This window comes from Sparus aurata, chromosome 2 (assembly GCF_900880675.1).
Source record: "Sparus aurata chromosome 2, fSpaAur1.1, whole genome shotgun sequence".
Lineage (NCBI taxonomy): Eukaryota > Metazoa > Chordata > Actinopteri > Spariformes > Sparidae > Sparus > Sparus aurata.
Genome location: NC_044188.1, coordinates 13,985,339 through 14,011,231, shown reverse-complemented (window position 1 = coordinate 14,011,231; position 25,893 = coordinate 13,985,339). Strand labels below are relative to the sequence as shown.

Genomic DNA, 25,893 nt, shown 5'->3' with positions numbered 1-25,893 from the left:
CACATACATCACCAACACCCACACCCATACTCATGCACATGCCAGGTTGCTGTGGCTCAGATTTGATCTCCTCTCACTCGTGTCACACTGTGTGCGTGATACGGTTTGACAGGTATTAGCTGCAGGCCCCTGTTGCTCCTGGACCAGACACTAACACGACCTCTGCAATGGCATCCTGGCTGGCTGAACTGTGCCAGCTGCCCCTTACAGGCATCATGACACAGTCACCTTATACACAAAGGCACACATGCACACACACACACACACACACACCTACACACACACACACACACACACACACACACATAGAGGAGCACTGTGACTCATTCAGTGGCAATAGCAGAGGAGAGAAGGGGCAGTTATGTTGCAGGGCACTTGGCATAAATGTCATTTCCTTTTGCCATCTGTCAGTTTATTGTGGACACATGCAGCAGGTCTGTGTGTGTGTGTGTGTGTGTGTGTGTGTGTGTGTGTGTGTGTAGGTGTGTGTGTGTGTGTGTGCATGCGTGTGTGTCCAGTCAAAAGAACAGCAGTGACAGCACTTTATGTGGCTGATTGAAGGACAAACCCTCCTTGTGGAATTAAAAAAAATACACACCTGACTCACTTTTTCCTTGAGCTCCTCCAGATCCATTTGGATTTGATTTTGTCATCTGGTGGAGTCACAGGAGGCCTTCGCTGATATCACCTGTCGTCAAGGCAGGGATTAGACATGCAGGGCGAGCTCGGAGATGGAATGAGAGCACAGAGGAGACAGACAGACAGACAAATTATGAGCACAAGGCCAAGAAAGAAGTGCAATTTTTGGGTTTGAAGGAGACGAGACAACCCCCCTTCCCCAAGATTACCTTTACTTTCTGTTATGTTCTTAAGGAATTGCATTCTGTTTGAGTAATACGGCAATGGAGCCGTGTTTCTGTTGTGCCAACCTCTTTGATTTGTGTGTGTGTGTGAATCAATAAGAGTGTGTCACACACAGAGAGGAACCCAGTCTGGTCTGTCAGACTGAGTATTGATGTCTCCTGTGCTGCTTCGCTCCATTCCTGTTCTCCTCTGGAAACAGGAAAGCAACACTGTGTCATACTGTAAACATATCAGTGTCAAGGCAACAGCATTTTTTTGTTTGCCATCAAAGTCCAATGTGTTTTCATCAGCCCTCACTTACATCAGCGTCCTCTTCTTTTGGAGATTTTTTTCTATGACTAAAATTGTTGCAACAATGTTCAGTATACAGTGCACCTTTAAGTTTAGTCTCGTTCGCTCAATTTCCTGTCCTGGAAGTAGCGGTGGGGATGAAATGAGCCCATACCGTGAGTAAACTTGTGGATTTCTCTGAGTTTAAACATTGTTTGAAACATTTGGGATAATGTAAGTACACAACTCAACAAAATATATAAGACCTAGTTTTTTTTGGACATTTTGTTACAGAATCCCGCATATTATTTGATTAAATAGAAAGATAATGGTCTCCTGGCTCCAGTTTCATATTTAACAGACTATATATGTGAGATTATGTGATGACATATGGTATCTTCCACAGTCTAAAAGTGACTTATAGGACCCTAATGGCAGCAGGAACTGAAACGCTACCGTCATATGTGAAGCCGGTGCAATGGCAGCTCTGTAGCATTTCATTTTGTCATTGATTGAGAGTGCAGAATATCACACGTCCATTTGCTTGCGTGAGCAGACAGGCAGGCCCAGCAGGATGGAGGGGATGTTGGTCACAGACATCGCAGGGCCTCTTTGACATTTGATTGTTGTGTTTTATTTCCCCGCGGACGCTCATCCCGCTCACAATTGCAGGGGAATAAAGACAGCGATGTACGCCGGCCCCATTCTCCGACTGTAACAAACAGATTGACCTTAACCTGTGCGGATGAGCTCTACATGCCTTTTCTCGTTCCTCTGCAGGTGAAATCGCTGCAAACAAAAGGCATGAAAATCACAGTTGGTTTGCCTTTTTCGCTCTGTTCCTTGAGGGGTCTCACTTCATTTGTGTTACATAACAATGGGAATTAAATAATACTGTTACTGGTAGCAACATAGCATGAATGATTTAATAGACCATAAATGCTGCGGGCGAAGTGAGACTTCTCGGCTTCATATTAGGCTTCTCGGGGTTTGGGTCTCCATGGTAACAAATAAGAGCCTCCCTCGAAGCCTGTCAGGGCTTTGAAAAAAGCCGATGAGGAGTGTGTGTGTGTGTGTGTGTGTGTGTGTGTGTGTGTGTGTGCATGCATTTGTGTGTAGGAAGTGAGATAAATAGGGTAGGGGAGCACCAGAGTGCCTTCGTTTTCACAATTATCCGTGACTCATTGTCACTCCTCTCTGTCCTTCAACTCTAACTCTGACCCTCTTTAATGTTGTAGTTTTAGCCTTAATGACAGAGATATTATTTATTATCTGAGAGGGCTGGAAGATGGGAATTGGATCACAGCGATGTGGTCTCCGGCTCCTCTTTGATCACCGCGTTTAAGAATCTACTTATGTTCAGCGATGACATTTTGCAGTTTGACAAAAGGGACAAACAGCGGGGCCGCTTGACCACAACTTAATGAAATTCATCGGTTTGATACGGATGTGACGTTTGGATGAGACACGTTATGGCCAGTTTATGAGAAGCACAATGAACAAAAAGGGCACTCTGACACACACACATATACACACACACACACGTTCACGCACCGGTAAATGTCCGAGAGCAGCTTCATCTGTATTCTGTTCATGAAAGGCAATCATTGGCTCTGACTCCCGGCCATCATCACTCACCATCAGCCTACCTGCGCTGCCACCGATGCCCCCCACACCAACCACCAGTCTTCATCACACATATCAACACAACACACACTCACATATACTCACACACACGCTCTGATTAGGTCATGAATAGAGGTTTTGTAGTTGCCTCCAATGGGAGCCTCAGCAGCCGGTCCAGAAGGCTGTGTAGTTGATTCAGTCGTATTATTGGTTAAAAAAAGAAAAGGATTATCTGGTGTTGTAATCATGACATTTTTGGAAAGAATTACATGAGATTGAAATCACTTTCATGTCTGGGGATCAGGATACATGTCTCTTTTAGTGGAAAATGTTGGGTTTTTTGCATTTCATTTTCACTCAAACATTTTTTATAAAATGATGATACGATTTTTGCTGAGATCAGGGAAACACAACAGATTGGACTTAAATACAAAATACAGTTGCGAGGAGATGAGGTGCAGGTGGAGGGGGCGGAGAAACACAGGTGAGGGCTAAGAGTGGAAAAACACCAGGAACAGGGAAGAGCTAATGAGATGGATGAGGGACAGGTGTGGAGTTAATGCAGACAGGAGAGGAACACAGGAGGGAAAGATCAGATCTCACTAGCTGTAGCTCAGCAAAGCATGAACCAAAGCACTTTTAGGCAAGTCTTGCCACTCTGCAGCCATCTTGGGAATGTCCCCAAGCAGTTATTTCGTGCTAACGAGACCAGAATGAACGGGGAGGGAGCCGTAATGTCTTCAATCTGCATATATACAATCACAAGTTAAATCAGGTTTTTTTGAAAAAATGTAAATGATAAAGCTGATTGGATTTTTCCGGGAAAAGGTGAGATATTTGTCATGCAACCGCCAAATCTGGTGTTACTCATGGAGTTTCCCTTTCAAAATACTTTGAGTGGTTTGTTTCCTCTCATGTTTCTGCATTTGAGAACTTAGCAAAGCTACTGTTGCCTGCGGAAATTATGTTTTAATGTCTTCTTATGTTTTAGTTTTTTCGTCTCGTACTTTAACCAGTAGGGAGAGGAAAAGATGGCTCTTTAGGTCAACTCAGTGGTTCTCAATCTGGAAATCCCATGAGGGAGTACAGAGCCACTGCAGGGAGCTGACATGGATGACAAACTATGGAGTGAAACTAATTTTAAATAAATATTAATTATGTAGAGAAAATAAACAAGCATAAGTTTACTGATGGTGTTGTGCTGACCTTTTAACTAGAATTCAGTTAGGATCATTCATAATAAGTTGCCTGCACCTGTTAGTGTTAATAATTTTCTTTTTCTTGAAGTTGCTTTTTCCAGGTTCTGAAATGTAGCATGCCAAAACAAAAGTTAAAAAACTACTGGGTTTACTGCTCATAACTCTTGCTGTCCACATTAAGGCCTTAACCCATGATGTGGGGTCATGAGTAGATATGCTTCATTTTAAGGGGTCAAAGCCCAGAAAGGTTGGTAACCTCTGGTGTCTCATATGTTCAGAATGTAAGTAACAGTCAGTGCTTGAACCTGATGCTGCATTTGCTTTGTCTTTCATATCAAACTTCTGCTCCATGACACGCAAAAGTCTTTCTTTTGTTCTTGTTGACTATGTATACAGTATGCCTGGATAACATTAACATCAATAGAACATAGCCATAACAACAGAGGGACATACTGTACACCGGGTAACACAGCATGTCTTCACGGAGAAGAGAAGAGATAGTATGTACTGTATATACTGTAGCCTCACAGGGGATTTAAAATGTGCAAAGGAAAGATTGAAGATGATGCTGACTGTGACTTAAAGCATCAGCAGAGGAGAAATGGAGCCCGAGAGAAGCTGCTCTGCGGGCGCAGTCAGCACTCAAGATGCGAGAAAATTAATGTAGGTGTAACAAAGAAGTGTAGGGGAATGTTCACGAAGTAGGACAACTCTGTCGGGGGAAAATAAAGACGGATGAGGAGCAGGCACATCAGGAGGAAGACGCAGTAGGATGTGCTGTCGTACAGGGGCAGCGGCAGAAGATACAAAGATAAAAAAGTTTGTCTTGCGTATAAGTTCCTAAAGAAGTAGAAGACGTCTATAACTTTTCTTTACCCTTTAGATAGTTACAAACAGGATTACAAGACCTGTTTGCTCATCCCAACAATTGGAGAGGAATTGTCAAAAGATTATCTGCAATTACAGCCTGAAAAAAGTCCACCATAACAAACAGGTTTAGAGCAGAGGAAACCTCAAGCTCAACCCTTGATTATCCTAATATTATTTGGAGAAGCAGCTGGATGTGGAAGGGGAAACATGCCTGATTAGCCAATATGAAAGGGGTCGGGTTAAATTATCGTTGAACTGCTGAGCAGATGGTTTCAGGCTTGTAGCACTCAATGATGTAATCATTTCCTAAAAATGTAATAATGCCTTAAAATGTAATCAAATTTGCACTTATGCAAAAACTGTAATGAAACCCATTATGATGATAGCAATAAAATGCCTTGACTGGTAATATAATAACTTTTTTAAAGCTTTTTTTCTCAGAAACTGTGAAAGTTTACAAAAAGTTATGTCGTTAGTGTCATGACAGCCTGTTGAAAACACTATCTGACACTTATTTTATATTTGGACATGTAAATTTAAGGCTTTATTGGGCAAATTTTACCAACCAGATTACCAAATGTTGGTGGTGTATGCTTCTACAAACCAGATACAATGAAACTTTAAATGTCTTTATGTTATACCTTAACATTTCTTTAGATTCACTTGTCATTTTCATGTTGACGCTTGTTGATGATGCTGGCCCTAGAGCTAAAAACCTCCTCCTTCCAGTGGGACAAAGCAGCCATGTTAGCAATGTAAACATCGACGCTCCTTGACTCTGCTCTGCTCTGTGCAGTGTCAGCTCACAGAGCTAACTTTGTAGCTACAGCACATAGCAGTTACTGGTTGCGTTCAGGAAACTCCATAAATCACAGAGTTGAGATAGAGCAGCCGGAGGACATCGTAGAAAACATTTATCCATAAAATATGATCCAGTTTCACCACAATCAGTGAAAGCTGGTGCTGTGTGTGATGTACTGCCGTTCATTACATTTTCCAGAACTCCTTACATTATTGGGTGCTGCAAGGCTGAAGTTTACAGAGTGGTATTTGAACTGTGAGGCTGTGAGTGTCGGGACCAGGACAGACAATTTCTAAGATGCCTGCTGGTTGTATCCACAAACACACACTTAATCCTGTCACATTCAGATCAGCTGAAAGTGAAGGGCTTGTAAACCAGCTCAATGGTGATGAAGACTGATATCCTCTTCAGGAGCTGTGCATATGCTCTGTTGAAATTATTTTTACAACACATCCTCTGCTGTTCACAGGGATGGAAGAGTTTAAGGTGCAGTAAAGACAGATGGATAGAGAGAATATGAGCATGTGGAAAAGAGAGCTCTTGCTTTATCCTCAGACAGACATTAAGGAGGAGGGGAGCTTTATTAGTGTCTGCTAATGTGGTTTTCATCTTTTTAATCCACCTACATTTCGCATACAATCACTTATTGCTGCTACAGATATGTATGGGTGTTTGTTTGCCCTTTCAGCTGGGAGAAACACGACAAACGAGGAGCTGGAGAGCATGTTGGAGAGTGACAACCCGGCTATCTTTACCTCGGGGGTGAGTGATAGACAACAACAAAATGCAGCGCGAGTGCACACAGATGTTTTTAATCTAATTCCGCCTCCTCTGTTATTCCATCTCAGATCATTATGGACAACATCACCGAGCAAGCTATGAATGAGATCGAGACGCGGCACAATGAGATTATCAAGCTGGAAAACAGCATCAGAGAGCTCCACGACATGTTCATGGACATGGCCATGCTGGTGGAGAGCCAGGTGAAAACACCGATCTGCTCTCAGCACCTGCAGCTGTGTGGTTTGGGGCTCAGCCAATTACGAGTGAAAACAAACCCACAGATGCTGAATTCATTCATAAAACTAGCGATCCATCTGCCAACACGGACGATTTATAGTTACAATTCAACTATCCGGATTCAGAATTTTTTCCTCTTGGTGGTTTGAAAGGGTTCCCAGGCTTATGAAAAGGTTCACAGTTACAGCACCATTAACCAGCTCAAGCATGCTGTTTGTCTCCATCATGGAAATAACTCACACAGACGGAAACTGGCAGTCTTTAATTTTACACAAGTTTCAGCCTGTATTATTATAGATATCAGCCTGTCTGTGCCAACAGAGTTGGATGGAGGTTATGTTTTCAGCTCCATCTGCTTGTCTGTTTGCAAAATATCTCAGTAAATTCAGACAGAATTTGGGGCACAGATAATTACTGGCTCAAGGATCAGTTGATTAGAATTTGGTGATTATTGTATTTGGGATTTCTGCCATTAGACTTCTTTTTTTTTTTACATAATTATCATGCCGCCTTCATGAGCTGGAAGGAAAATCTGTCATCTGGGATTTTGAAGTTGGAAAAAAGCAGTGCACAATTTTCTGTTTTGTAAGAGGATTTAATTATAAACATACATACAACCTTTTTGTTCAGGATTAGTTTAGGTCTTTTTTGTGTGGTAGAAATGTTATTAAGTTCAAGAACAGACACCCTGTTCAGACCTTGTTTTAACATCTTTTCTGAGTGATCCGATCGTAAGTGCCATCAATTCACACTAAATGCATCTGGACATGTGTCTTGAGTGACCTCTTGTGATCAATCTGCTCTATCTTCAAAATCTGATACGTTTATACACAAAGAAAGAAATATTATCATGTAGAACTTTGCTGAACTAACAAGTTGGCCCAAATACTCAGGAAGTTGTTGAAAACAGCATTTCACAATGTTTATGAAGTTTCTCCAAACACAGGAAGTCTCAAAATTGAGCGTTTTTTTAAGGGAGTCTGGGGACTTTCTCCAAAGGTAGTAGCCTTTCTCTGTTATTGTTTACTGTATTTGTTAAAGTTGACACACTTACCGTCAATATGTTATATGCAACATGGTGAAATCAGTTGAAATGGTGTGTTAAAAGAGCTGCTGGGAATTGAGGAGCACTTTAGACACAGTAACAGACAGGCTGGTCTGTCACCTGTGGAGAAAGGCCCCAGACTCCCTTAAAAAATCACTCAACATAGTGAGTTGTTGCGTTATGAGAAACTTCCTGAACTTTCTGAAACACTGTCTACAACTTGGAAATGTCTCGGAAACAGAGCTGTCCACTTGTGATCACTCAAGACGGATGTTATTCCAAGGTCTGAATTCCCTCACAGATGTTGTAAGGTGTTCATGGGCTGCATCATCAAATGAGCTGTGAACATGATTGTACTGACATTATGTAGTTCCCATAGCTTCTACCAAGTGTGTATTTCATTCTCAAGTTTAAAGGTTGCCTTTGCTCTTCTCAGTCAAGTGTTGAGCTGCAGGTAAATCGTTGGGCCTTGTACAGTGTGAGTGTCTGCACGAGTGTGTGGGCTGAACCCACAGAGATAAACTGTTCCTCTAGTCAGAAATTCCCTGAAACTCTGAATTATGCAAACAAGAATCATTGAGCATGAATCAGAAAATATGCTGAATGACTAATACGACTAAATTGTTGCATGAGTTTGATATGGATTACAGTGAGAGCACAATCAAATAGCAGGCTTCCCCTCATAATTTTAATGTAGGAGTTATGATTTGTTTAAATGTCTTAATAATTCAATAGAATTCTGTGTTTGGGTGCGTAATCTTGTATTCTCCTGTCACACAAACAGCATGAATGCTCTAAATGTAAATAGTTCTATTAACTAACCCTTTCTTTATTAACTGTGCCACGTTATTTAAGGTAACACCTGAGTCTGTTTGTTAATTTTGCCTTTCTCAGCTTTGCACTCTCTTTTTCCCTCTTTTGTTCTTTGTCGCATCACAACACTGTCTCCTCCTCAATGACTAAGCTCTGGAGAACAGAGAACAGCGCTCCGCTCCTAATAAAGTAAGGTAATTAACCCTTGATTCTGTATTTGTGAAGCTTAAATCACTGGTGCTGCATGCATTAATATCTAGTTTACCATAATAATAATAATAATAATAATAATAATAATAATCAATTTAATGTAAAACAGTTGTTGACTTCCGCTGCTTTATTCAATTAAAGTGTCACAGTGCACAAATCTTCCCTATTCCCTAAGGCTGGAGATATACTTGCTATAGGGGCCAATGCTCGCCTCTATAAATAGGAACCAATCTTTTTCCAGACAGGTGTTTTTCCTAGAAGGTAAACAGTTTTTGACTGCTGAAGCAGCTAGTTGCTGCAAATCATAGAAGCGTCCTTGTTTGATGATGTTTGTAAGTTAAAGCAACACTATGTAACTTCAGTAATTCTGCAAAAAGATTGTTGGGGGTCATTCCCAGATTGTCATATACTAACGCTTGGGGTTAATGGTTGTGGTCCGACTCAATGACCCGACCTGGTATTTGATTTTGATTGGTATTTGATGGTCTGGGCACTCGCCCTAAGTTAGCTTTGACTGACTCCGCCACCCTGCAACCCTCCAAAGGATATGTGGTTACAGATGGTGAACAGATTGATTGAAAAAGACTCAACAATCAACTGTCTTTCTGCAGAAAGTTGGAAAGGTGATTTGAGTTTAATGTTCACTATGAAGCTGAGAGACAATAAATAGACTGAACGTTGAAGTGCAAAGTTTGTCTCGAACTTTGATTTGTCAGACAATGCTTAAAGCATTGGGTAAGCCTGGACACGATGTATTTGTGGTTGTGCATGCCCTCAGAAATGCGCTATGTGTCCGCATGATGCAATATGCACATCAACGGTAGGAGCAGTGTAGGGAAGTGACAGGGTCAGGAGTTAGTCAGTACGTCAGCCGCAGCAGGGACGACAATAGGACAACAAGCTAATGTGTGCTATCTAGTGGTATCCTCCAATAACATACGTATTTTATAGTCAAGTATGTGAACAACTACGTTTATGATGTAGGCGGTTGTTAATGCGAACGTGTGGTTATAAAGTATATCAGTATATCCCCAGCCTAAGGTGCTCATACAGTGTAAGTATAAAACCAGGCATCATTAATAAATGATATAAACATTAGAAGTGAAGAATATGTTAAACATTCATCAGAGTATACTTATAATAGTTAAAACACTTCCATGAAATCTACTTCTAGATGTGATTAAAGACTGAATGTGAGCTCAGGCAGATTTCTGCTCTCACCACTGCTTTTATGACTCTGTCTCTTATTTTTTTTCGTGCAGGGTGGTCTGGTGAACAACATTGAGCGGAGGGTGCTGGAGGCTCAGGACTATGTGGAGCAGGCTAAGGACAACTTCCCAAAATGCAAAAAGTTCAAAAAGACTAGCAAACGGGTGAGATGCAAGATGCAACTGACTCATTATCTCTCTTTTTTTATCTCCTCTTTCCTTCTCCTCTCTCTGCTTCCTCTTCTCCCTCCTTCTCATTCACCCATTATTCCTCCCCCTTCCCCTCACCTCCTCTCCATCTGTATCCACCTCCTGCTCCTCCTCCTGCCCCCACACCTGGTTCCCACTTCCTGTGTGCCTCCTCTGCAACTAACATCTCCTAGGGGGAAATGATAGACCGCATAGAGTACAATGTGGAGCACTCAGTAGACTATGTGGAGAGGGCAGTATCAGACACTAAGAAGGCGGTTAAATACCAGAGTAAAGCTCGGAGGGTGAGTCACATATGCACATGTGCACGAACATGCTATCACACAAAGAACTACAGAAGCATTGCATGTATGTATTGTAGTGTGTAACTGTAACTGTTGACAGTGTGTGTGCATGTTCACCCATCATGTATTCTGCATGTGCAGCATGTGTGTTGTGAGTGTATTTGATATGATCTGAAGCAGTGATTTGCATGTGTACCTCAAGGGAAAGTTACAAGGGTGTATTTTTTTTAGAAGCAACTGTCTACAAATAAGTGTTTAGGAGGAAATTAAACACAAAAACTGGATTACAAATTGCGACAAACCTCCAGCTAGACTCCACGGAACACTGCTGTAAAACCTGAACAAGATCAGCTACGGAGAGTTCATGAAACCTGGTAGCCCTGCTGAAAAAAACAACATAGACCAGCATCAAAACCAGCACCAAAACACAACATATGCTGGTCTCGCTGGTGAAAAGCCACTAGCAAGACCAGCACATGTGTTTTGGTGCTGGTCTCTGCTGTTTTTTTCAGCAGAGGGAGACAAGCCGAGAAGCAGAAATGGATTGGTAAAGGTAATGGGTAATTTATTAAAATGTCCAAACTCCAGCTTTTCTTAATACATCCACAATGTCGTTAGTGAGCGAAATAGGGAGGTGCTGCTAGGTTGATTTTGTTTCCTTTGTTTCAGGCTATGTTCAGTCTTTATGCTAAGCTAAGCTAGCCCACCGCTGGCTCGAGCTTCCTATGTACAGTACATAAGAGAGTATTGTAACTTTAAGCTAAAAATGAATATGTGTAAAACTTAAAACTTTGACTCACCAAACCTTGTGCTGCAGGGATGATTTTTTTTTGTTGGCAAACCTGGAAGTTATAACTGGAAACTGTTTCTAGATTATTTCAGAAAATAAGATCTGTGACAAATTATTTATGTTTATGATACTGACACATTTTGTTCTGCAAGATAGTCTTCACAAATGAACACCACTCAAGCAAAAATTAAATAGTCAGAAGTAAAAAGCTAATGTTAGGCTATATACAAATGACTAAGCATCTCACAACACGATACTATACACATAAGTTGTAATAGTTTTTCGATTAAAGTCCACCTGTGAAGGTGAACCAGTGAAGCGAGATGACCTCTGTGGACTTTGCAACCGCCTTTTTTAAGATGCATAAAAAGAAGACCCTGTTGAGCTTGACTCACTTGGTGAGAGAACATTTTTGAATGTTTTAAAAGACTCATTTCTGTTTAGTCCTGTTTAGTTTTTTTCTGTTTGAAACTTGTATGTGACTCGTCGTCACTGGAAATAACCTCAAACACGAGTTCTAAAAAAGGTTTGAACTACAGACCTTATTTCATGCATTTAACTAAAGCCCATTCAAAAAACCAACAGACGCTGATACAAAGGTGCCGACTGTATCGGGTGGCATTCTCCTCCCTTCCACTATCTGTTTGCTCCCATTCCCAAAATCCCTGTCACTATGGGAAACAACAGCAACCACCTCAGAGGTAGCAGCCTAGACCCTAAAAATGGCTCTTCCTCAATCCTGACGTGGTCACTAACAATATGAACTAATACAAGTTAGCAGCTCTCACTTTTTCTCATGCAGGGATTTAGCCTTTTTTGCCCGTTTTATGGCTTTCTTTTGAAAGGACAGTTTAGCGATGACAGGGAATGGGATGAGAGAGATGGGGGATGATATTCAGCAGAGGGTCGCGGATTGGGCTCTAATCCTGGGTCGCTGTAGTGAGGACTAAGCTTCTGTATGTTGGTCGCACACTGTATCAACTGACTTACTGTGGCGCCCTGATTTATCCATTTTAACGCCTGGGGCACGCCTTCCCAAAACAAGTTATGGACACTTTTTGGCAGGAGCACCAACCTATCCTGGACTTTGCACCACCCAACATGATCATGATGAGCCTTTTCCCCCTTTTACCATAATGTTAATGGGTGCGGCCAGACCTGTATCCACTGTGGCCGCAGCCCTGTGGAGGAAGAACTGGTCTGGCTGCTTTCACAATATGTGACACTCCTGAATGATAAGTAGTGTTTAATATTTGGAACATTATAGGTGGTGTTGATGAAGGGGTAACTAGGAGCACAGCAGACAAATATTGTACTGCTGAGAACAACCAGTGCACAGTTCATAAAGAGGGTTGTTCACAGTGGTCCACAGTGGAGCAACTCCGCCACCTCTTGGTTAAGATCTAGAATAACGCTCGACAGCAATTCACTAAGACTGTGCAAGTTTCTCTCTTTCCCTTTTTCCTTCTCTCTTTGTTTCTCATTCATTTTCTCCCACATCCACTGATTCATTATCTGACACTTTGCCGTCTTATTTGTTGTTTCTCCTCCCCCATCCAGAAGGTGATGCTGATAGGAGGTTGTGTTGCAGTATGTCTGACCGTCCTCATTATTTCCCTCGCAATTGGACTCAGTTAGGAAGTCCTTACAGAGCAGACAGGGCAGGAGGGGATGCCTCCTTCTCAGGGTCACATGTTAATATCTACTTATAATATAGTGGCCTCTGTATTTATACAGCCAGACAATATTTTAAATTGACTTTTTAGATACATTTTCTAAACTAAACATTGAAAACCTTGAGGGACTTGGTTGTGCTTTGTGTCTGTTTGTCATGTGCACGTTTTGCAGTACACTGATTGTCTGATGTCTTTGCATGTTTTTTTCTACGGACACTAAAATGTGTGTTGATGTTGATTTAAAATCAAAACAAGTGTGTGTTGAACTGTCCGTCTCTTACATTCTTAAAAAACATAAACTGTACCTTGTTTGTAGCCTTAAAGGAATACTTCAACAAGTTGGCAAATACACATATTCGCTCTCCTGCCGTACATTTAGTATACATGGTGTTATAGATTCTCTCCTCCAGGTTTTGGCTTGAGGCAAATAAGTGTTGAAGTATTCCTTTATTCTATGGATACTGTTGATTCTTCCAGGGTTTAAATGTTAGACTGTGTTAAAAGATGTGTTTTAAAGTCTAACTTTGCTTTAAAGTCACTATGTTGATATTCACAGAACAACTGAATAATCCCACTAAAATAAGTGCAGTTTGTTTTTTACTTTCTGCTTGTTTCAGAAAAAGCTACATGTTGCTGGTTGATGCTACCAGCAGATGGCCCCAAAATTGACAATCCTGTATTTTAACCATAGTGGCTTTAAATATGGGAACTCTTGACATTTGTGGCATTTGTGAATATATTATGTGTTGTTTAATGTGGAATGAACAAAATGCAGGAACCAAAGATTAATGGTTTTACAAGTAGAAGATGTGCTAACACTTCTGAACCACAGTCACACATCATCAGACACATTCAACTCAGATAATCTTTCTAAACTGCATTTTGTTCTGAAGATTGTAAATATTAAAACATGTGTAAAGTGCAAGTTACATTTCTAACATGTTTTCCTCTGCTCTCTGTTTGCTGCCATGGATGACTCTTTCTGTTTTTTTTTTTTTTTTAAACATCGTACAGAAGAAAATTATGATTATTATATGCTGTGTGGTTCTGGGAATTGTCATTGCTTCCATCATCGGGGGAACGCTGGGCTGAACCCAGGCCACAGTCGCACTACTAGACACGCAAATACACAGCAGAGCAAAAACACACAAGACAAGAACACACAACAGAGCAAAAACACAACAGATTCACACTTTCAGTTTCCTGTTTCATGAATGCAATCTACCACATGTCACATCCTGAAGGACACATTTTACAGGCGGTGTACAGGGCCAGAGGTGTTGTTCGCATGAGTTGCTATTTTGTAAACGTGTGGTGCTGCAAACTGTTTATCTGAGTGTTGAGTGTTGTCGATATGATGTGTCAAAAAAGTGAATTCTTGAAAGTTACTAAATGACATGTAAGACTATACTAATACATTCCAACTTCCAGATGTAACACTTACTCAGTTGTAATGTCTAATTTTGTGTTGTACAGGCCACTAATCTGCAGTGTTTTCAAAGCCACGTTATCTATTAGACCTCCATTTATTTACTTTATCTTTTTTTTTTTTTACTTTCTCTGATGTCCTCTACCTCCCTGCAAAAGCCCTGCATGGTTTAGTTTACACTAAAGCGCTGTTTGTTTTGCAAAGGTGAAAGGAGACACGTTGGATATTTGCCTATAGAATCGTCACACTGCCAAACTTTTCTAACATCTCTCCTGTAGTTTACATGCGGAAGAGGGTTATGGCCACTGTAAAAAAAAAAATTGAAATACAAAAAAAAGATTTATGACTTTTTCTCCCCACAATTCCCGACTTTTTTCTCATAATTCTGACTTTTAATACGAAATTCAGAATTTTTCTATGACTTTAATTATGAGATAAAAAATTGTCGGAGTTCTGATTTTGATTAGTTTTTTTTTTTAAGTTAGAATTTTGAGGAAAAAGTCTATAGTATAAAAAAAATCTGAATTTTGATTTTAAAAAATACGAATTTTGATTTAAAAAATATTAATTTTAATTTTAAAAATATTATTTTTAATTTTAAAAATATGAATTTTGAAAAATAATCTGACATTAGATTTTTTTGTTAGAATTTGAAGAAAAAATCCAAATTGAAGAATATCCAAATTTTAATTTAAAAAACCTTGAATTTTGAAAAAATAAAAAATATCAGCCCTAGAAGTCTGGTTTTTTTTTCAGACTTCAGAATTCTTTTTTTCTTTTTTTTCTTTTTGAGAAAAAAAAAATCTAAATTACCCAGAATTGTGAAACAAAGTCCTGAAACCATTTCAGTGGCCCTGGTCCTCTTCCTTATTTATTTAAAGCAATGCTACTGTACCTACCTTAAACTGGCCTTACCGGCTGTGCAGCATTTCTGACCGTTGCTCCAGTGTTGGGTGTGACTGCGTGCATGCGTACACGTGAAAGAGGAACCGTGCGTGTTCATTTGTAGCTACATGTTGGAACGTGCTGAGTGTCAGTCGTGGGATGAGAAGATGAGTGCTTGTTACTAGCCACCTGTGTCTTTGTTTTGTATAAAGTGTAAACTGATGTAAAGCTCTCTAACACTGCCAGTATGTTCAAATAAGCTGTTAAAAATGGAGTCTAGTCTGGTTGGATTGATAATTCTGATCTAGTAGTGACAAAACCCTTGTTGTTTTATGTCTTTTTATAAACCTCCCTGATCTTTAAACAGAGCATAATCCTTCTGTCAAGCTACTCTTGTTTATTTCTTTGTGTGAACTTGATGAGTAAGTGAAAGAATCAGCATGAACTCAATGAACCCTGTGAAAGACCGTCATATCAGTTTTCTGGCGACACATCAGACATGCACAGACTGCGACCGTGTAACCATGTTGCCTACTCAACGTGTTGCCTTTGTGTTGTGTTGTGATGACATGCTTTTGTTTCTTTCATTTGACTTTGTTTTTGTTTCGTTTTTTCAAGTAAAGTTTGTCTGAAAAAAAGCACATTCAGAGTTTGTTGCATTGTTTCGCTTTAAGAGTCATGATTAACCAGAGCGGCACTCGTACTCACTCATAGACACAAGCCACCTAAATAGGCATGGTTAGTTTCATCGAGATCGATGCATTATTCCCTGAGAAATTAACAACTCGCTGTGTTATCGAAAATGAGAAAAAAATCCTTTAACTGTCCTTTTTATCTAAATCCACTCCGAAAGGTAATGAGGTCTATACATGGCACTGTAGGCCGCCCTACACACTGTCATAGGCCCAGTTTGATATGAACTAGAATTCTATACAGTATGTTATAGGGGGTCTTCAAAGGGTCCTTAGGCTGCAAAACTTTGGGGACCCTTGCTCTAAATTTTAAGGCTAATATACATACCTGTCCTTTTCAGTCATCTTTGGACATGAAGCTAATGCCAACTTGATATTTTTTCAGATCGTACTTCCCATTTTTGTAGGGCAACTCTGTCCTTTGCATTAACTCTTGGCTGGAGTCTGAACTTCCTCTTTCCTCACAGTGGAAGTGCACAGAACATCTACTTCCTTTTCTAGTCTCATACCTGCTGAGATTCAACATCACGTTTGTTTGAAATAATCACATCAACTTCTAGTATTGTATTATTTTTCTATATTAACATTTAGAATCAACACACTCTACATCAGTTTATTAACATATTTTGATTTTCATAATCATGGCTGTTATCTCTAGACAAACCACTATGAGTATGTACTTATTATTTTTCGCAGACAAAAAATCAATATTTTACTGTCAGTCACTCGATTAAATTGATCACATTGTCTTAACCAGTTGTAAAAAGAAGTGGTCAGATCCTGAAGATAAGTAAAAGTAGTGCTACCGCTTATGAAAGTACTCCATTACAACTAAAAGTCGTAATGAAAGTACAGAGGTATCCTCAGCAAAATATGCTAGTATGGAAAGTAAAATGAATCATTACTTTATCAAGATGCTGAAAAATATTTGAATTTTGTTTCTACTTTGTCTATTGGAGTTATAAGCTGAAAAATTAAAAGGTAACCAGCTGTACTTAATAAAGTCTGTTTTGACCAGTGGACAATTTTTCAAAACATGGTTCCTACATTAACCACAATGCAATGTATCCGTAGAGGCAGATAATAAAATAACATGCAGCTTCCTCTGGAGACACAAAAAGGGTTTTATACTACCTTTTCAAATCCTCTCCAAGATCTGTAAACACACTTAAATGTGTACAATTGTTGGACTTAACTTTTAACTCAAGTCACTTCTATAAAGACAGGTGCCTTAAAAGAAAAACGTAGTCATTTGTAAAAACAGAGCTATTTCCAAACATCTGGAGAGCTGAATATAGATGTGAAGACACAGGGTTGAAAAATGTCGAAGGTTTTATTTGTGGTTCAAACATGTGACAGAATTAATACAAACAAGAATAAAAGTAAATGCCCATTGATGCCAATATGTTACATTAAAAATATAAATGAAACACATGAATGTGTTAAAAAAAAAGCACACTTTAGATTAGGCTGAATTATGCTTACTGGAGCTAACACACCTTAAAGGGTAACTCCACCATTTTACATATTAAAGTGTGTTTACAGATATTGGAGAGTACTAATACATATGTGAAAAAAGTGGTATAAAGCCTTTTGTGGCTCCAGTGGAAGCTGCATGTTATCTGATAAATTGCCTCCAGTGATGTCACTAAGTGGCTAGGTTGCATTGTGGGTAATGTAGGCACTTGGTTTTGAAATACTGTCCCAGCTGTGCCAGAGATATTACCTTTTTTTATTCCACACATTCTTCTTTTCTTTTGAGAACCCTGAGCCTACATTACCCACAATGCATCTTAGCCACTAATAAGATCACTGGAGGAAATTCGTCAGCTTACATGCAGCTACTTCTGGAAAGACAGGAATTAATACTACCTCACATATGCAGTAGCACTTTTCTCCTGAGCACTGGAATGAATTTCCTACTATACAGTAGTCCCTTCTTGATTAAGGCCTACCACCACTTTTTTGGATGGTAAGAAGTGAGAAAAATCTGTATAAATAGAGAGAAAAATTCTATAGATCTTTGGAAAGTGACGAGGCAGAGTTAACGGCAGTGTTTGCTGGTGTTTCGTGGCTTTTAAAAGGTTTAAAAGAGATAATAAACATTGCAAGCATTGCCTTGGCTGTAAAGGGTGTTGAGCCTTACATGCTGTCAGTTTAATACAAAAAATATAAATGCAGTGATTTAAAAAAGTAGATTTTAGACATAAACTCCTACAAAGGATCAAAACACCAAGACCCTGAGCCCTGGGCTTGTGCGCGTCAGCCCAGTCAATGATCCATTCATAACATTTAAATCAATTCAGGCAGAAGCAAAAAGCAGAAATCATCGCTTGCATCATTTAAAATATGGATACAGGTCTGTGTTAACAGTGACAGTGAATCCTGTCTCAGAGAGCTGGAAAGAAGTAGAAGTGTTTTGTTAACGTGCATCTGTCTATGGTTGGCATCTGTCTTTTGTGCTGAATAGCAAGGCCCTCAAAGCGCTCCATGATCTGCGAGAGAGAAACAGAACAGTTGATGAGATTTCAATCGTTTCCCACTGCGAGTTTCACACCTAGATGACCGTTTGCCAAACTTACTTTTCTGAAAAGTTCGTGAATGTGATCCTGATGTGCGTAGGTGTTGAATACGTCAACCACATACTGGATAAGTAGAGACCCTTTGACTGAGTGTCTATATGAGACAGCATCTGCAGGAAAAGCATGTAAAGTTTTTGTCATGAAATGTAACAATTCTTCGCTGTTTTCAAAGCTGATTATTGATTTTAATCTTGCATGTGTTATCAGCTGTCGCTAATATTAAGTGATCTTACCAGGGGTACTGGAGAGAAGAGAAATGAAGTCTTTTTCGCTGTGCACAATTTTTACATTATCCTCATCTAGGTTTTCTTCATCAGCAGGTGGGAATGGATCTGGCTGTTTCACGTCATCACAGCAGTCAGCTGCGCTTGCATCATCACTAACAAGTACCGATCCGCACTCCACTGAAACATATGCAACATGTTTTTAATACAGTAAACGAGAGAATCATCACTTAAAGACAAGACTCCTCAATGAATCTGTTTTCATGTTTGTTGTTTGTCTTATATCTATACATGTAAGAGTAGACGAGCTTCACCTCCTCTGCAGGCCTGGATGATGATGATCTTGGGTTTGTCCAGCAGCGCTTTACATTTCCCTGGGCCCAAGTGTTTGTAAATGTCGTTGATGGGGAACTCATCTGGTTTCTCATCACCAGATGTCTCTTTTTTCCAGTCGACACCGAGGACAGCTCCCAGTTTCCCGTGAGACATGATAACCACCACCACACTGTCCGTCTCTTCGAGTTTCGGATGTTCAGAGAACTTTTTGATAGCAGCATCGATGGCCTATAAAACCAAATAAGTTGAATATCAGTTACTGTGTCACGAAATCAACCACACAAAAGTCAGTTTTTTTGATCTCCCTTATTATAAAGTACCTTTGCTGTGAGGTTTGTGTGTTTCACCACCTCGTAACCCAGACCTGTGAGCAGTTTCTCCATGTTCTCTTCGTCCTTCTCAGCGCCTCTTCTGTTGTGACTCTTATCAGTAAACTCGATATTAGTGATTAGCAGTGCCACGCGACTCTTAATGGAGTTTCTGGCCGCAGGGTAAATCTGAAAAGCAAATATGAAGAAAGAAAGTTAAAAAAGAAATGTACCACATGTCTCAACATGATAATTTACAGGAAGTCTGTGCATCCTAGACCCTGATAAGGAAACAATTGCTCTCCCATCATTACACAACATCTTCTACAGGGAAGTGGGAAACTGAGATGCGCAGGAACCGACTTCAAATGGTAACTCTGATGTTTTCACCCTATTTTCTCATGTTTTGTGTTTCTTAATGACTGATGGGGAAAACAAACCTGCATGTTCCTAAAACACAGCGAAAGTGCCCTCTTGGATGTCCTTCCACGGGACAGAACGTGTTAAAATGCCCTCGTTTCAATATAAATATCTAACAACTTTCTGTGCGCTGGTGCCCCACCGCATACAGCTGGTGCTCTTTTTAGTTTTTCCACCCCTTCACCTCAAACATTCCGAGTCCAGCACTGCTAAGACTGTTATTCTAAGTTTCTGACAACTTTATGGAAAGGATTCCTACAGAAATAGATCTTTTTGTTTAATAAGAAGTATCCACTGTCATTCTCCTAAAAGCCGCCAGACTCCATTTGCAGAATCGGCAATCTTATCATTGTAAAACATCTGTATTTCAAACTTAATTAAAACTCTGCAAAACCTCTCACTTCACTCGTCCAACAGTTGCCAACTCTGGTTTGGTCTAAATGAACCCTTAAGCTGTGAAAATATTCCAGGTCTATACGTTGTTTTCCCCTGTGGCTTCTCTGATGTCCATTCACAGTGGAAAGATGAAATTTATTTTGCTTCTGTCGAGTTCGAAGGAAGTCTGATAAAAATGTTTCTACAAATGGAGCTTGGTGTCTTTGACGAGAACGATGGTGGCTGACTCTAGCTCAACAAAAATGATGTTAGTCTTTAACAGAAAGGTCTATCTCTGTGAGGACCCTAAAGGTGAACACGTCAGAAACTCGCAGACTAACAATGTGAGCTAGAATAATCGTCCCCATCAGTCACTTACACATATAAACATGGAAAAATACAGTCCAGACTGAAAAATAACACAGAACTAAGAAGTTCCCCTTTCAGATTCACCACTGTTTCCACCACTAACCGCTGAGGGTCAATCTATCCGTTGAGACCATGTGAGATATTTGATATGGCTTTTATGAACGACTAACGTTTTTTTTGATCTGCTTCTCGCTCCAGAATGACTCTTTGACAGGGATGAGTGAGTCCGACCATTCCTCCTCCTTCTGGGGCTCTGCAGCTGGGAACAGCAAAACATTTCTCTCAGAAATTATGTACTTCTGTTTGTGTGCACACCTGTAATTATTTCAGTGTTAAAGTATAATAACAGTTTGAATTTAAAACAAGGATGAATGTGTCAGCTCACCTGCTGGAGCAGGTTGATCACAGGAGCCCTGCTCCTCACAGGACAGACCCAGCTTGGAGAAAAGTGAGTTATCTCTGTTTTTAATGCGCTCGATGAACTTCCTGCTGGCGTCATCTCCTTTCTTCTTCACCGTGTCAATGAGGTCTCGTGCCTGGTCCGCTCTGGCGGGGTTCTCCTCGAGTATTGATTCTTTTTCCCCGTCGTTCAAGATGGCATCATCTAACATGTCGTCCAGGAGCAGTTTGATCACTGCTTTGGACACACTACCCACAAAGTCACTCCTCACCCTGGTAAGCTCCTTAGCTAGAGGACAGAGTATGAAGCAGAAACCATTACACAATCAAAAAATGTTGGTGACAATAAAGACATACAATAAAGAATGTTTAAGAAACTTTACATCTGTGAAAACTATTTATCTGTGAAATGCCAAGCACAGAATAACGGTTGTGTTTTCAGCTTTATGACATGTGTTAATCCACATAATGCAACTGTTTAACTTTAAGAGTTTGTTTGATTTCTTTTAGTTTTACATGATCACATTTGGACAGGCATGGATTACAATTGTTTTATTAATACTAATTCATTGTTTGGCCTTTGTATTGCATTATTGACAGGACAGCTTCAGAGATGACAGGAAACCGGAAGCTGGGGGTGGGTGACACCCTGCCCTAAGGCTGGATCCTGGTGAGGGCTGAGCAAAACGATTATTTTTGTAATCGATTAATCTAATCTAAGGTCACAGAAGAGTGTAAGCATTCTGATTTGATATAAAGAAAATGGCTAGAAAACAGTCAACCTATGACATACAACTAGTAACATACAGGAATTGCCAGTTAACCTTTTATAATAAACTATAAACCTAAACTTTAAAAGCTTACATTTCCTACCTGTTCTAAATATTGCTGTCATCACATCATCACCTCCAACTTTTTTTTTCAACAAAAGTTTACTTGGCAGCAGGGGCGGTTCTAGGGGGGTGCACATACAAACATACATGTTTGTATGTGCCCCCTAACAAAAAAGCCGGCCCAAACCTGGCCCCCCTATTAAAACTGGTCTAGAACCGCCACTGCTTGACAGCCATAGTGAACTGATGTCATAGCAGAGCACATGGCTGTCAAGCTTGTGAAATCAAGAAAAGTAAGGAAATCTACTCTCTATCCTTTGTGTTAATGTGCACACTTATAACGTGTCATTATCATATAAATTGTAATTTTGTGTGTTTAAATAATTATAATGAATTTGTATCAGTTTTATATTTAATGTGGTGTGCATTGTAACTAGCTAATTACAGTTTGTTAGCTAGCTAGCTGCTAGTGTTTTTGTTTTGTTTTTTTGCAAAATGGGGAAAATTTCATCACCAGTACATCACAACTTGTGATCACATATGTAGTGGAAATTCTCCTTTGTGAGGTAGAGAGTTGCTAAGTCTCCAAAGAACTTCAGACTTCAGTGTATGAATCAGATCTCTTTAATAACACGCAGTGTGGAGAAGAAGGTGTTCTCTCCCGAACTCTAAAATGTTACCCCTTAAGTAAAGAACAGAGAGGAGGTTACCTTAATTTACAACAGTCATAAAACATTTTCTTTACATAAACAATGACTCTTTGATGCTTGGGTCTATCCTGTCTTTCCCAGGACAGTGACTCTTTGATGCAACAGATGGGACAGCAAATGTAATCTCATCTACATTTCTGTATATTCCCATGTGGGGGATGTGCCCGCACCTGTGGCTCTTCTGACACCTCAAGCAAGATGACATTCTCTTTTTCTCCTCCTGTCCTTACAGCACATTTGATCACTAACAGGAAGACTATGTAATTTCTTATAACATAGTCTCAGACAAGTTGATGAAGTTACAGTGTCTTCATATCATGAAGTTATTCCTCACAAAGAACAGATTGGTACATACCAATTACTCATATTTGGAACCTTATTTTACAAAATTCCAAAAGATATGGAGAGAGTGAGAGAACAACTTATCCATCCTGTCATGTAGATAATACTTCATTGGACTGGGCTACAGCGGGAAACATGGTAAGATAAGTTTTAATTCATTAATTTCAATTTATCTGTGGATTTTGGGGTAAAAAAAAATAGAAAAGTGACATGCCATGCTTAAGGCAACTTTTGTTTTAAGTGGGAAATATTTTATGGTAGAAAAAATGTAATCTAGCTTTTTTGAGCAACCTAACAGTACATAATTGTTTACTTTCAGGATGAGGTACCTCTCACACCTCCTTGTGCTTCACCTAAACCAATCAATCTCGACGAGTGCATCCTATGCCAGAAGAAAAAGGAATCGGAGTACCTCTCTAGTGGTGAAATTGGCAGGGATGTTATTATTTCGCTTGCCAAACAAAGAAACATCTATGACACTTAAACTTTTGCAAAAAAACAAAACAAAAACACTAGCAGCTAGCTAGCTAACAAACTGTAATTAGCTAGCTACAATGCACACCACATTAAATATAAAGCTGATACAAATTCATTATAATTATTTAAACACAAAATTACAACTCATATGATAATGACACGTTATAAGTGTACACATCAACACAAAGGACAGAGTAGATTTCCTTACTTTTCTTGATTTCACGAGCTTGACAGCCATGTGCTCTGCTATGACCTCAGGTCACTATGGCTGCCAAGTAAACTTTTGTTGAAAAAAAAAGTTGGAGGTGATGATGTGATGACAGCAATATTTAGAACAGGTAGGAAATGTAAGCTTTTAAAGTTTAGGTTTATAGTTTATTATAACAGGTTAACTGGCAATTTCTGTATGTTACTAGTTGTATGTCATAGGTTGACTGTTTTCTAGCCATATTTTTTTAGATCAAATCAGAATGCTTACACTCTTCTATGACCTTATAATCACGGTCATTGTGAACATTGTGATCACCTCAGAAAATCTGTAGCTTCAAGGGTTTATGTACGCATATATAATAAGATATTGCCTCATTTGCATATTGTATATTATTTTTCAGACAAAGTGTAATACAAAAAGTATTTCTTTTAATATGAAGATTAATCTGATAGAAATGTATGAGGATATCTATAAAGGAAAAAAAAGTCCCATTCACCTGTAGTGTGATAATAGTGTCACCTGTTGTAGTCATTTTCAGGACTTTCGCCCCGGGTAGAGATTTTGGCACACATCCCACGTTGTTCAGTGGGGTCATATTAGTATATAACAGTTGAGATATTCTCCGCTAAATGAAGCACATACAAATCTTACCCAGGACCTAGACTAATACTGATATTATAGTATAATAGGCTGTAGAAAAGGATACCATCTACGTACAGATTGGTTTCCTGTAATCCTTGCTCTCACTGTGCTTTTACATATTTTAGAAGAACGAGATTGAATAGAGAGCCGAAGTCACGCCCCTTCCAGTTTCCCTCATGAGACTTTGTTTAGGAAAAACTATGTAAAGCAGTGAATGGAGAAAGAGAAACAAGATTTCGATCCAGCTTGAACTGTGACATGAACTACAGGCACGGTGCTTGTCAGTTTATGAGCGGGTGCCCTTTGGATGTTGGTCGGCCCTGCTCCTCCAACATCCTGTTTCCGCCACTGCTTTAGTGTATAATGTATTGTGGGCTGAGGCTTGGAGTTTGTACTCTTCCTGTTCACGCAGTGTGCAGGAAAGAAACCTACCAATGCGTTTTTCATGCTTCACACGAACATCTGAAAGCTTTAACTTTGTATTTGTCACATTAAAACACATCACAAAGTGGATTATTAGACCATCAGTGAGCAAATACTTCAGTAGAAACCTCTGTGGTCCAACATGCGTACTTTGGACACTAAAGAGCTCAGTTTATAGCTTGCCTGTTCTGAACTCACACTTTACAGAACACAGGGTATCACACTTCTCATTTAAATAAACGGTGGAGACATTTTGAAAAACCTAACCAAGGTTGCATCATATTGTTTGTGTGTGCTTCCTTTCTTCTGCAACTAATTGAAGCGCAAACCATGGTGGGCACGAGCGGCAGCAAACTGAAACCAACGCGTGGCGCAAAACCAAACGCAGACTTTGAAAGACTTTGTAAAACAGAGACAGAAATCATATTTGTACAAACCTCACCCATCCCTCACCCCGCTCAGATCACAGCCCGCTGACATTAACATTTTATATAATCTGCGGACTGATCGCCTGCATGTTGCCGCCAACTGAAAGTACTGTAAGGCGTCCGTGAAGAACGGATTCTGATCGTCGACTCTTACCTGCCATTTCTCAAATCTCGTGTCACAGAAAAAAACTCTGAAAACTGATCTCGGTCTAACTGAAGAGATCCTCTGCGTCCTGCAGCCTGTGTGTGGGTTGTGCGTAATGCAGACTGGTTTGGGTTGATAAGGGTACTTCCTCCTTCACGTTAAGTAACCTACTTTCAGTGGCCGGCACCGCATATCGCTGTAGATTTTTTTATCATTGCATCAGACAAACAAAGTGGTGGGTTGGAAAAGTGGCTCCAGATGGTGCCTACAACATGTTGCTGCGCGCTTATCCTGATCCATATCTGAAATAGTTTAAACTCTGACATGATCTTTTTTTTCTTCATTAATTATGAAACTCTTGAAATTACAACTTTCATGCAGCACTGACTATTCACACAAGTTTTGTTTTTTCCTATAAAAATTCTAATGAAACAGTAGTTCAGAGGTGGCAAAAGAAGAAGTAGAAGAAATGATTCAACTTCTTCTCTCAAGTAATCAAGTACAGGCTCTAAAAAAAGATTATTAAACTTAAAGGCAGACTCAGTAGCAGTGGTGGACTACAGATGTTGGAGGGGCAGGGGCACAAAACATTAAAAAGGGCACCCGTGTGCAGAAAGTTGTGATATATTTCTAGTGAAGAGACGTCACTTTACCACGTTCTGTCTGCTGGAAGGGCACCTTATTGTGTTTTATCTACCATGGGGGCATCCAAGAGGGCACCTTCGCGGCATTCACCAGTGTTCAGCAGGATTTGTCGGAGCTGTTTGTAAACGCAC

General features: G+C 39.9%; 2 protein-coding genes across 3 annotated transcripts in view; one reads left to right on the top strand and one right to left on the bottom strand.

The window, feature by feature from the left end:
* stx1a (syntaxin 1A (brain)) overlaps window positions 1-15,842 on the top strand; it is a 68,215-nt gene extending 52,373 nt beyond the window's left edge. For both annotated transcript variants that reach the window (XM_030400727.1, XM_030400735.1), the window contains 4 exons: window positions 6,320-6,393; window positions 6,480-6,614; window positions 10,311-10,421; window positions 13,902-15,842. In XM_030400727.1, the coding sequence (XP_030256587.1) occupies window positions 6,320-6,393; window positions 6,480-6,614; window positions 10,311-10,421; window positions 13,902-13,979 (398 nt within the window). In that variant the 3' untranslated portion in view covers window positions 13,980-15,842. The remainder of the gene's footprint in view (window positions 1-6,319; window positions 6,394-6,479; window positions 6,615-10,310; window positions 10,422-13,901) is intronic.
* A 1,365-nt stretch (window positions 15,843-17,207) lies between these two features.
* On the bottom strand, window positions 17,208-25,317 carry LOC115594230 (caspase-1-like). The gene is made up of 8 exons (XM_030438153.1): window positions 25,127-25,317; window positions 20,893-21,195; window positions 20,678-20,766; window positions 19,356-19,532; window positions 19,014-19,263; window positions 18,709-18,879; window positions 18,476-18,585; window positions 17,208-18,388 (listed from the first exon to the last, which is right to left on the bottom strand). The coding sequence occupies exons 1-8, from the start codon at window positions 25,131-25,133 to the stop codon at window positions 18,284-18,286; spliced, it is 1,212 nt and encodes a 403-aa protein (XP_030294013.1). The 5' UTR covers window positions 25,134-25,317; the 3' UTR covers window positions 17,208-18,283.
* Between the last annotated feature and the right edge of the window lie 576 nt (window positions 25,318-25,893).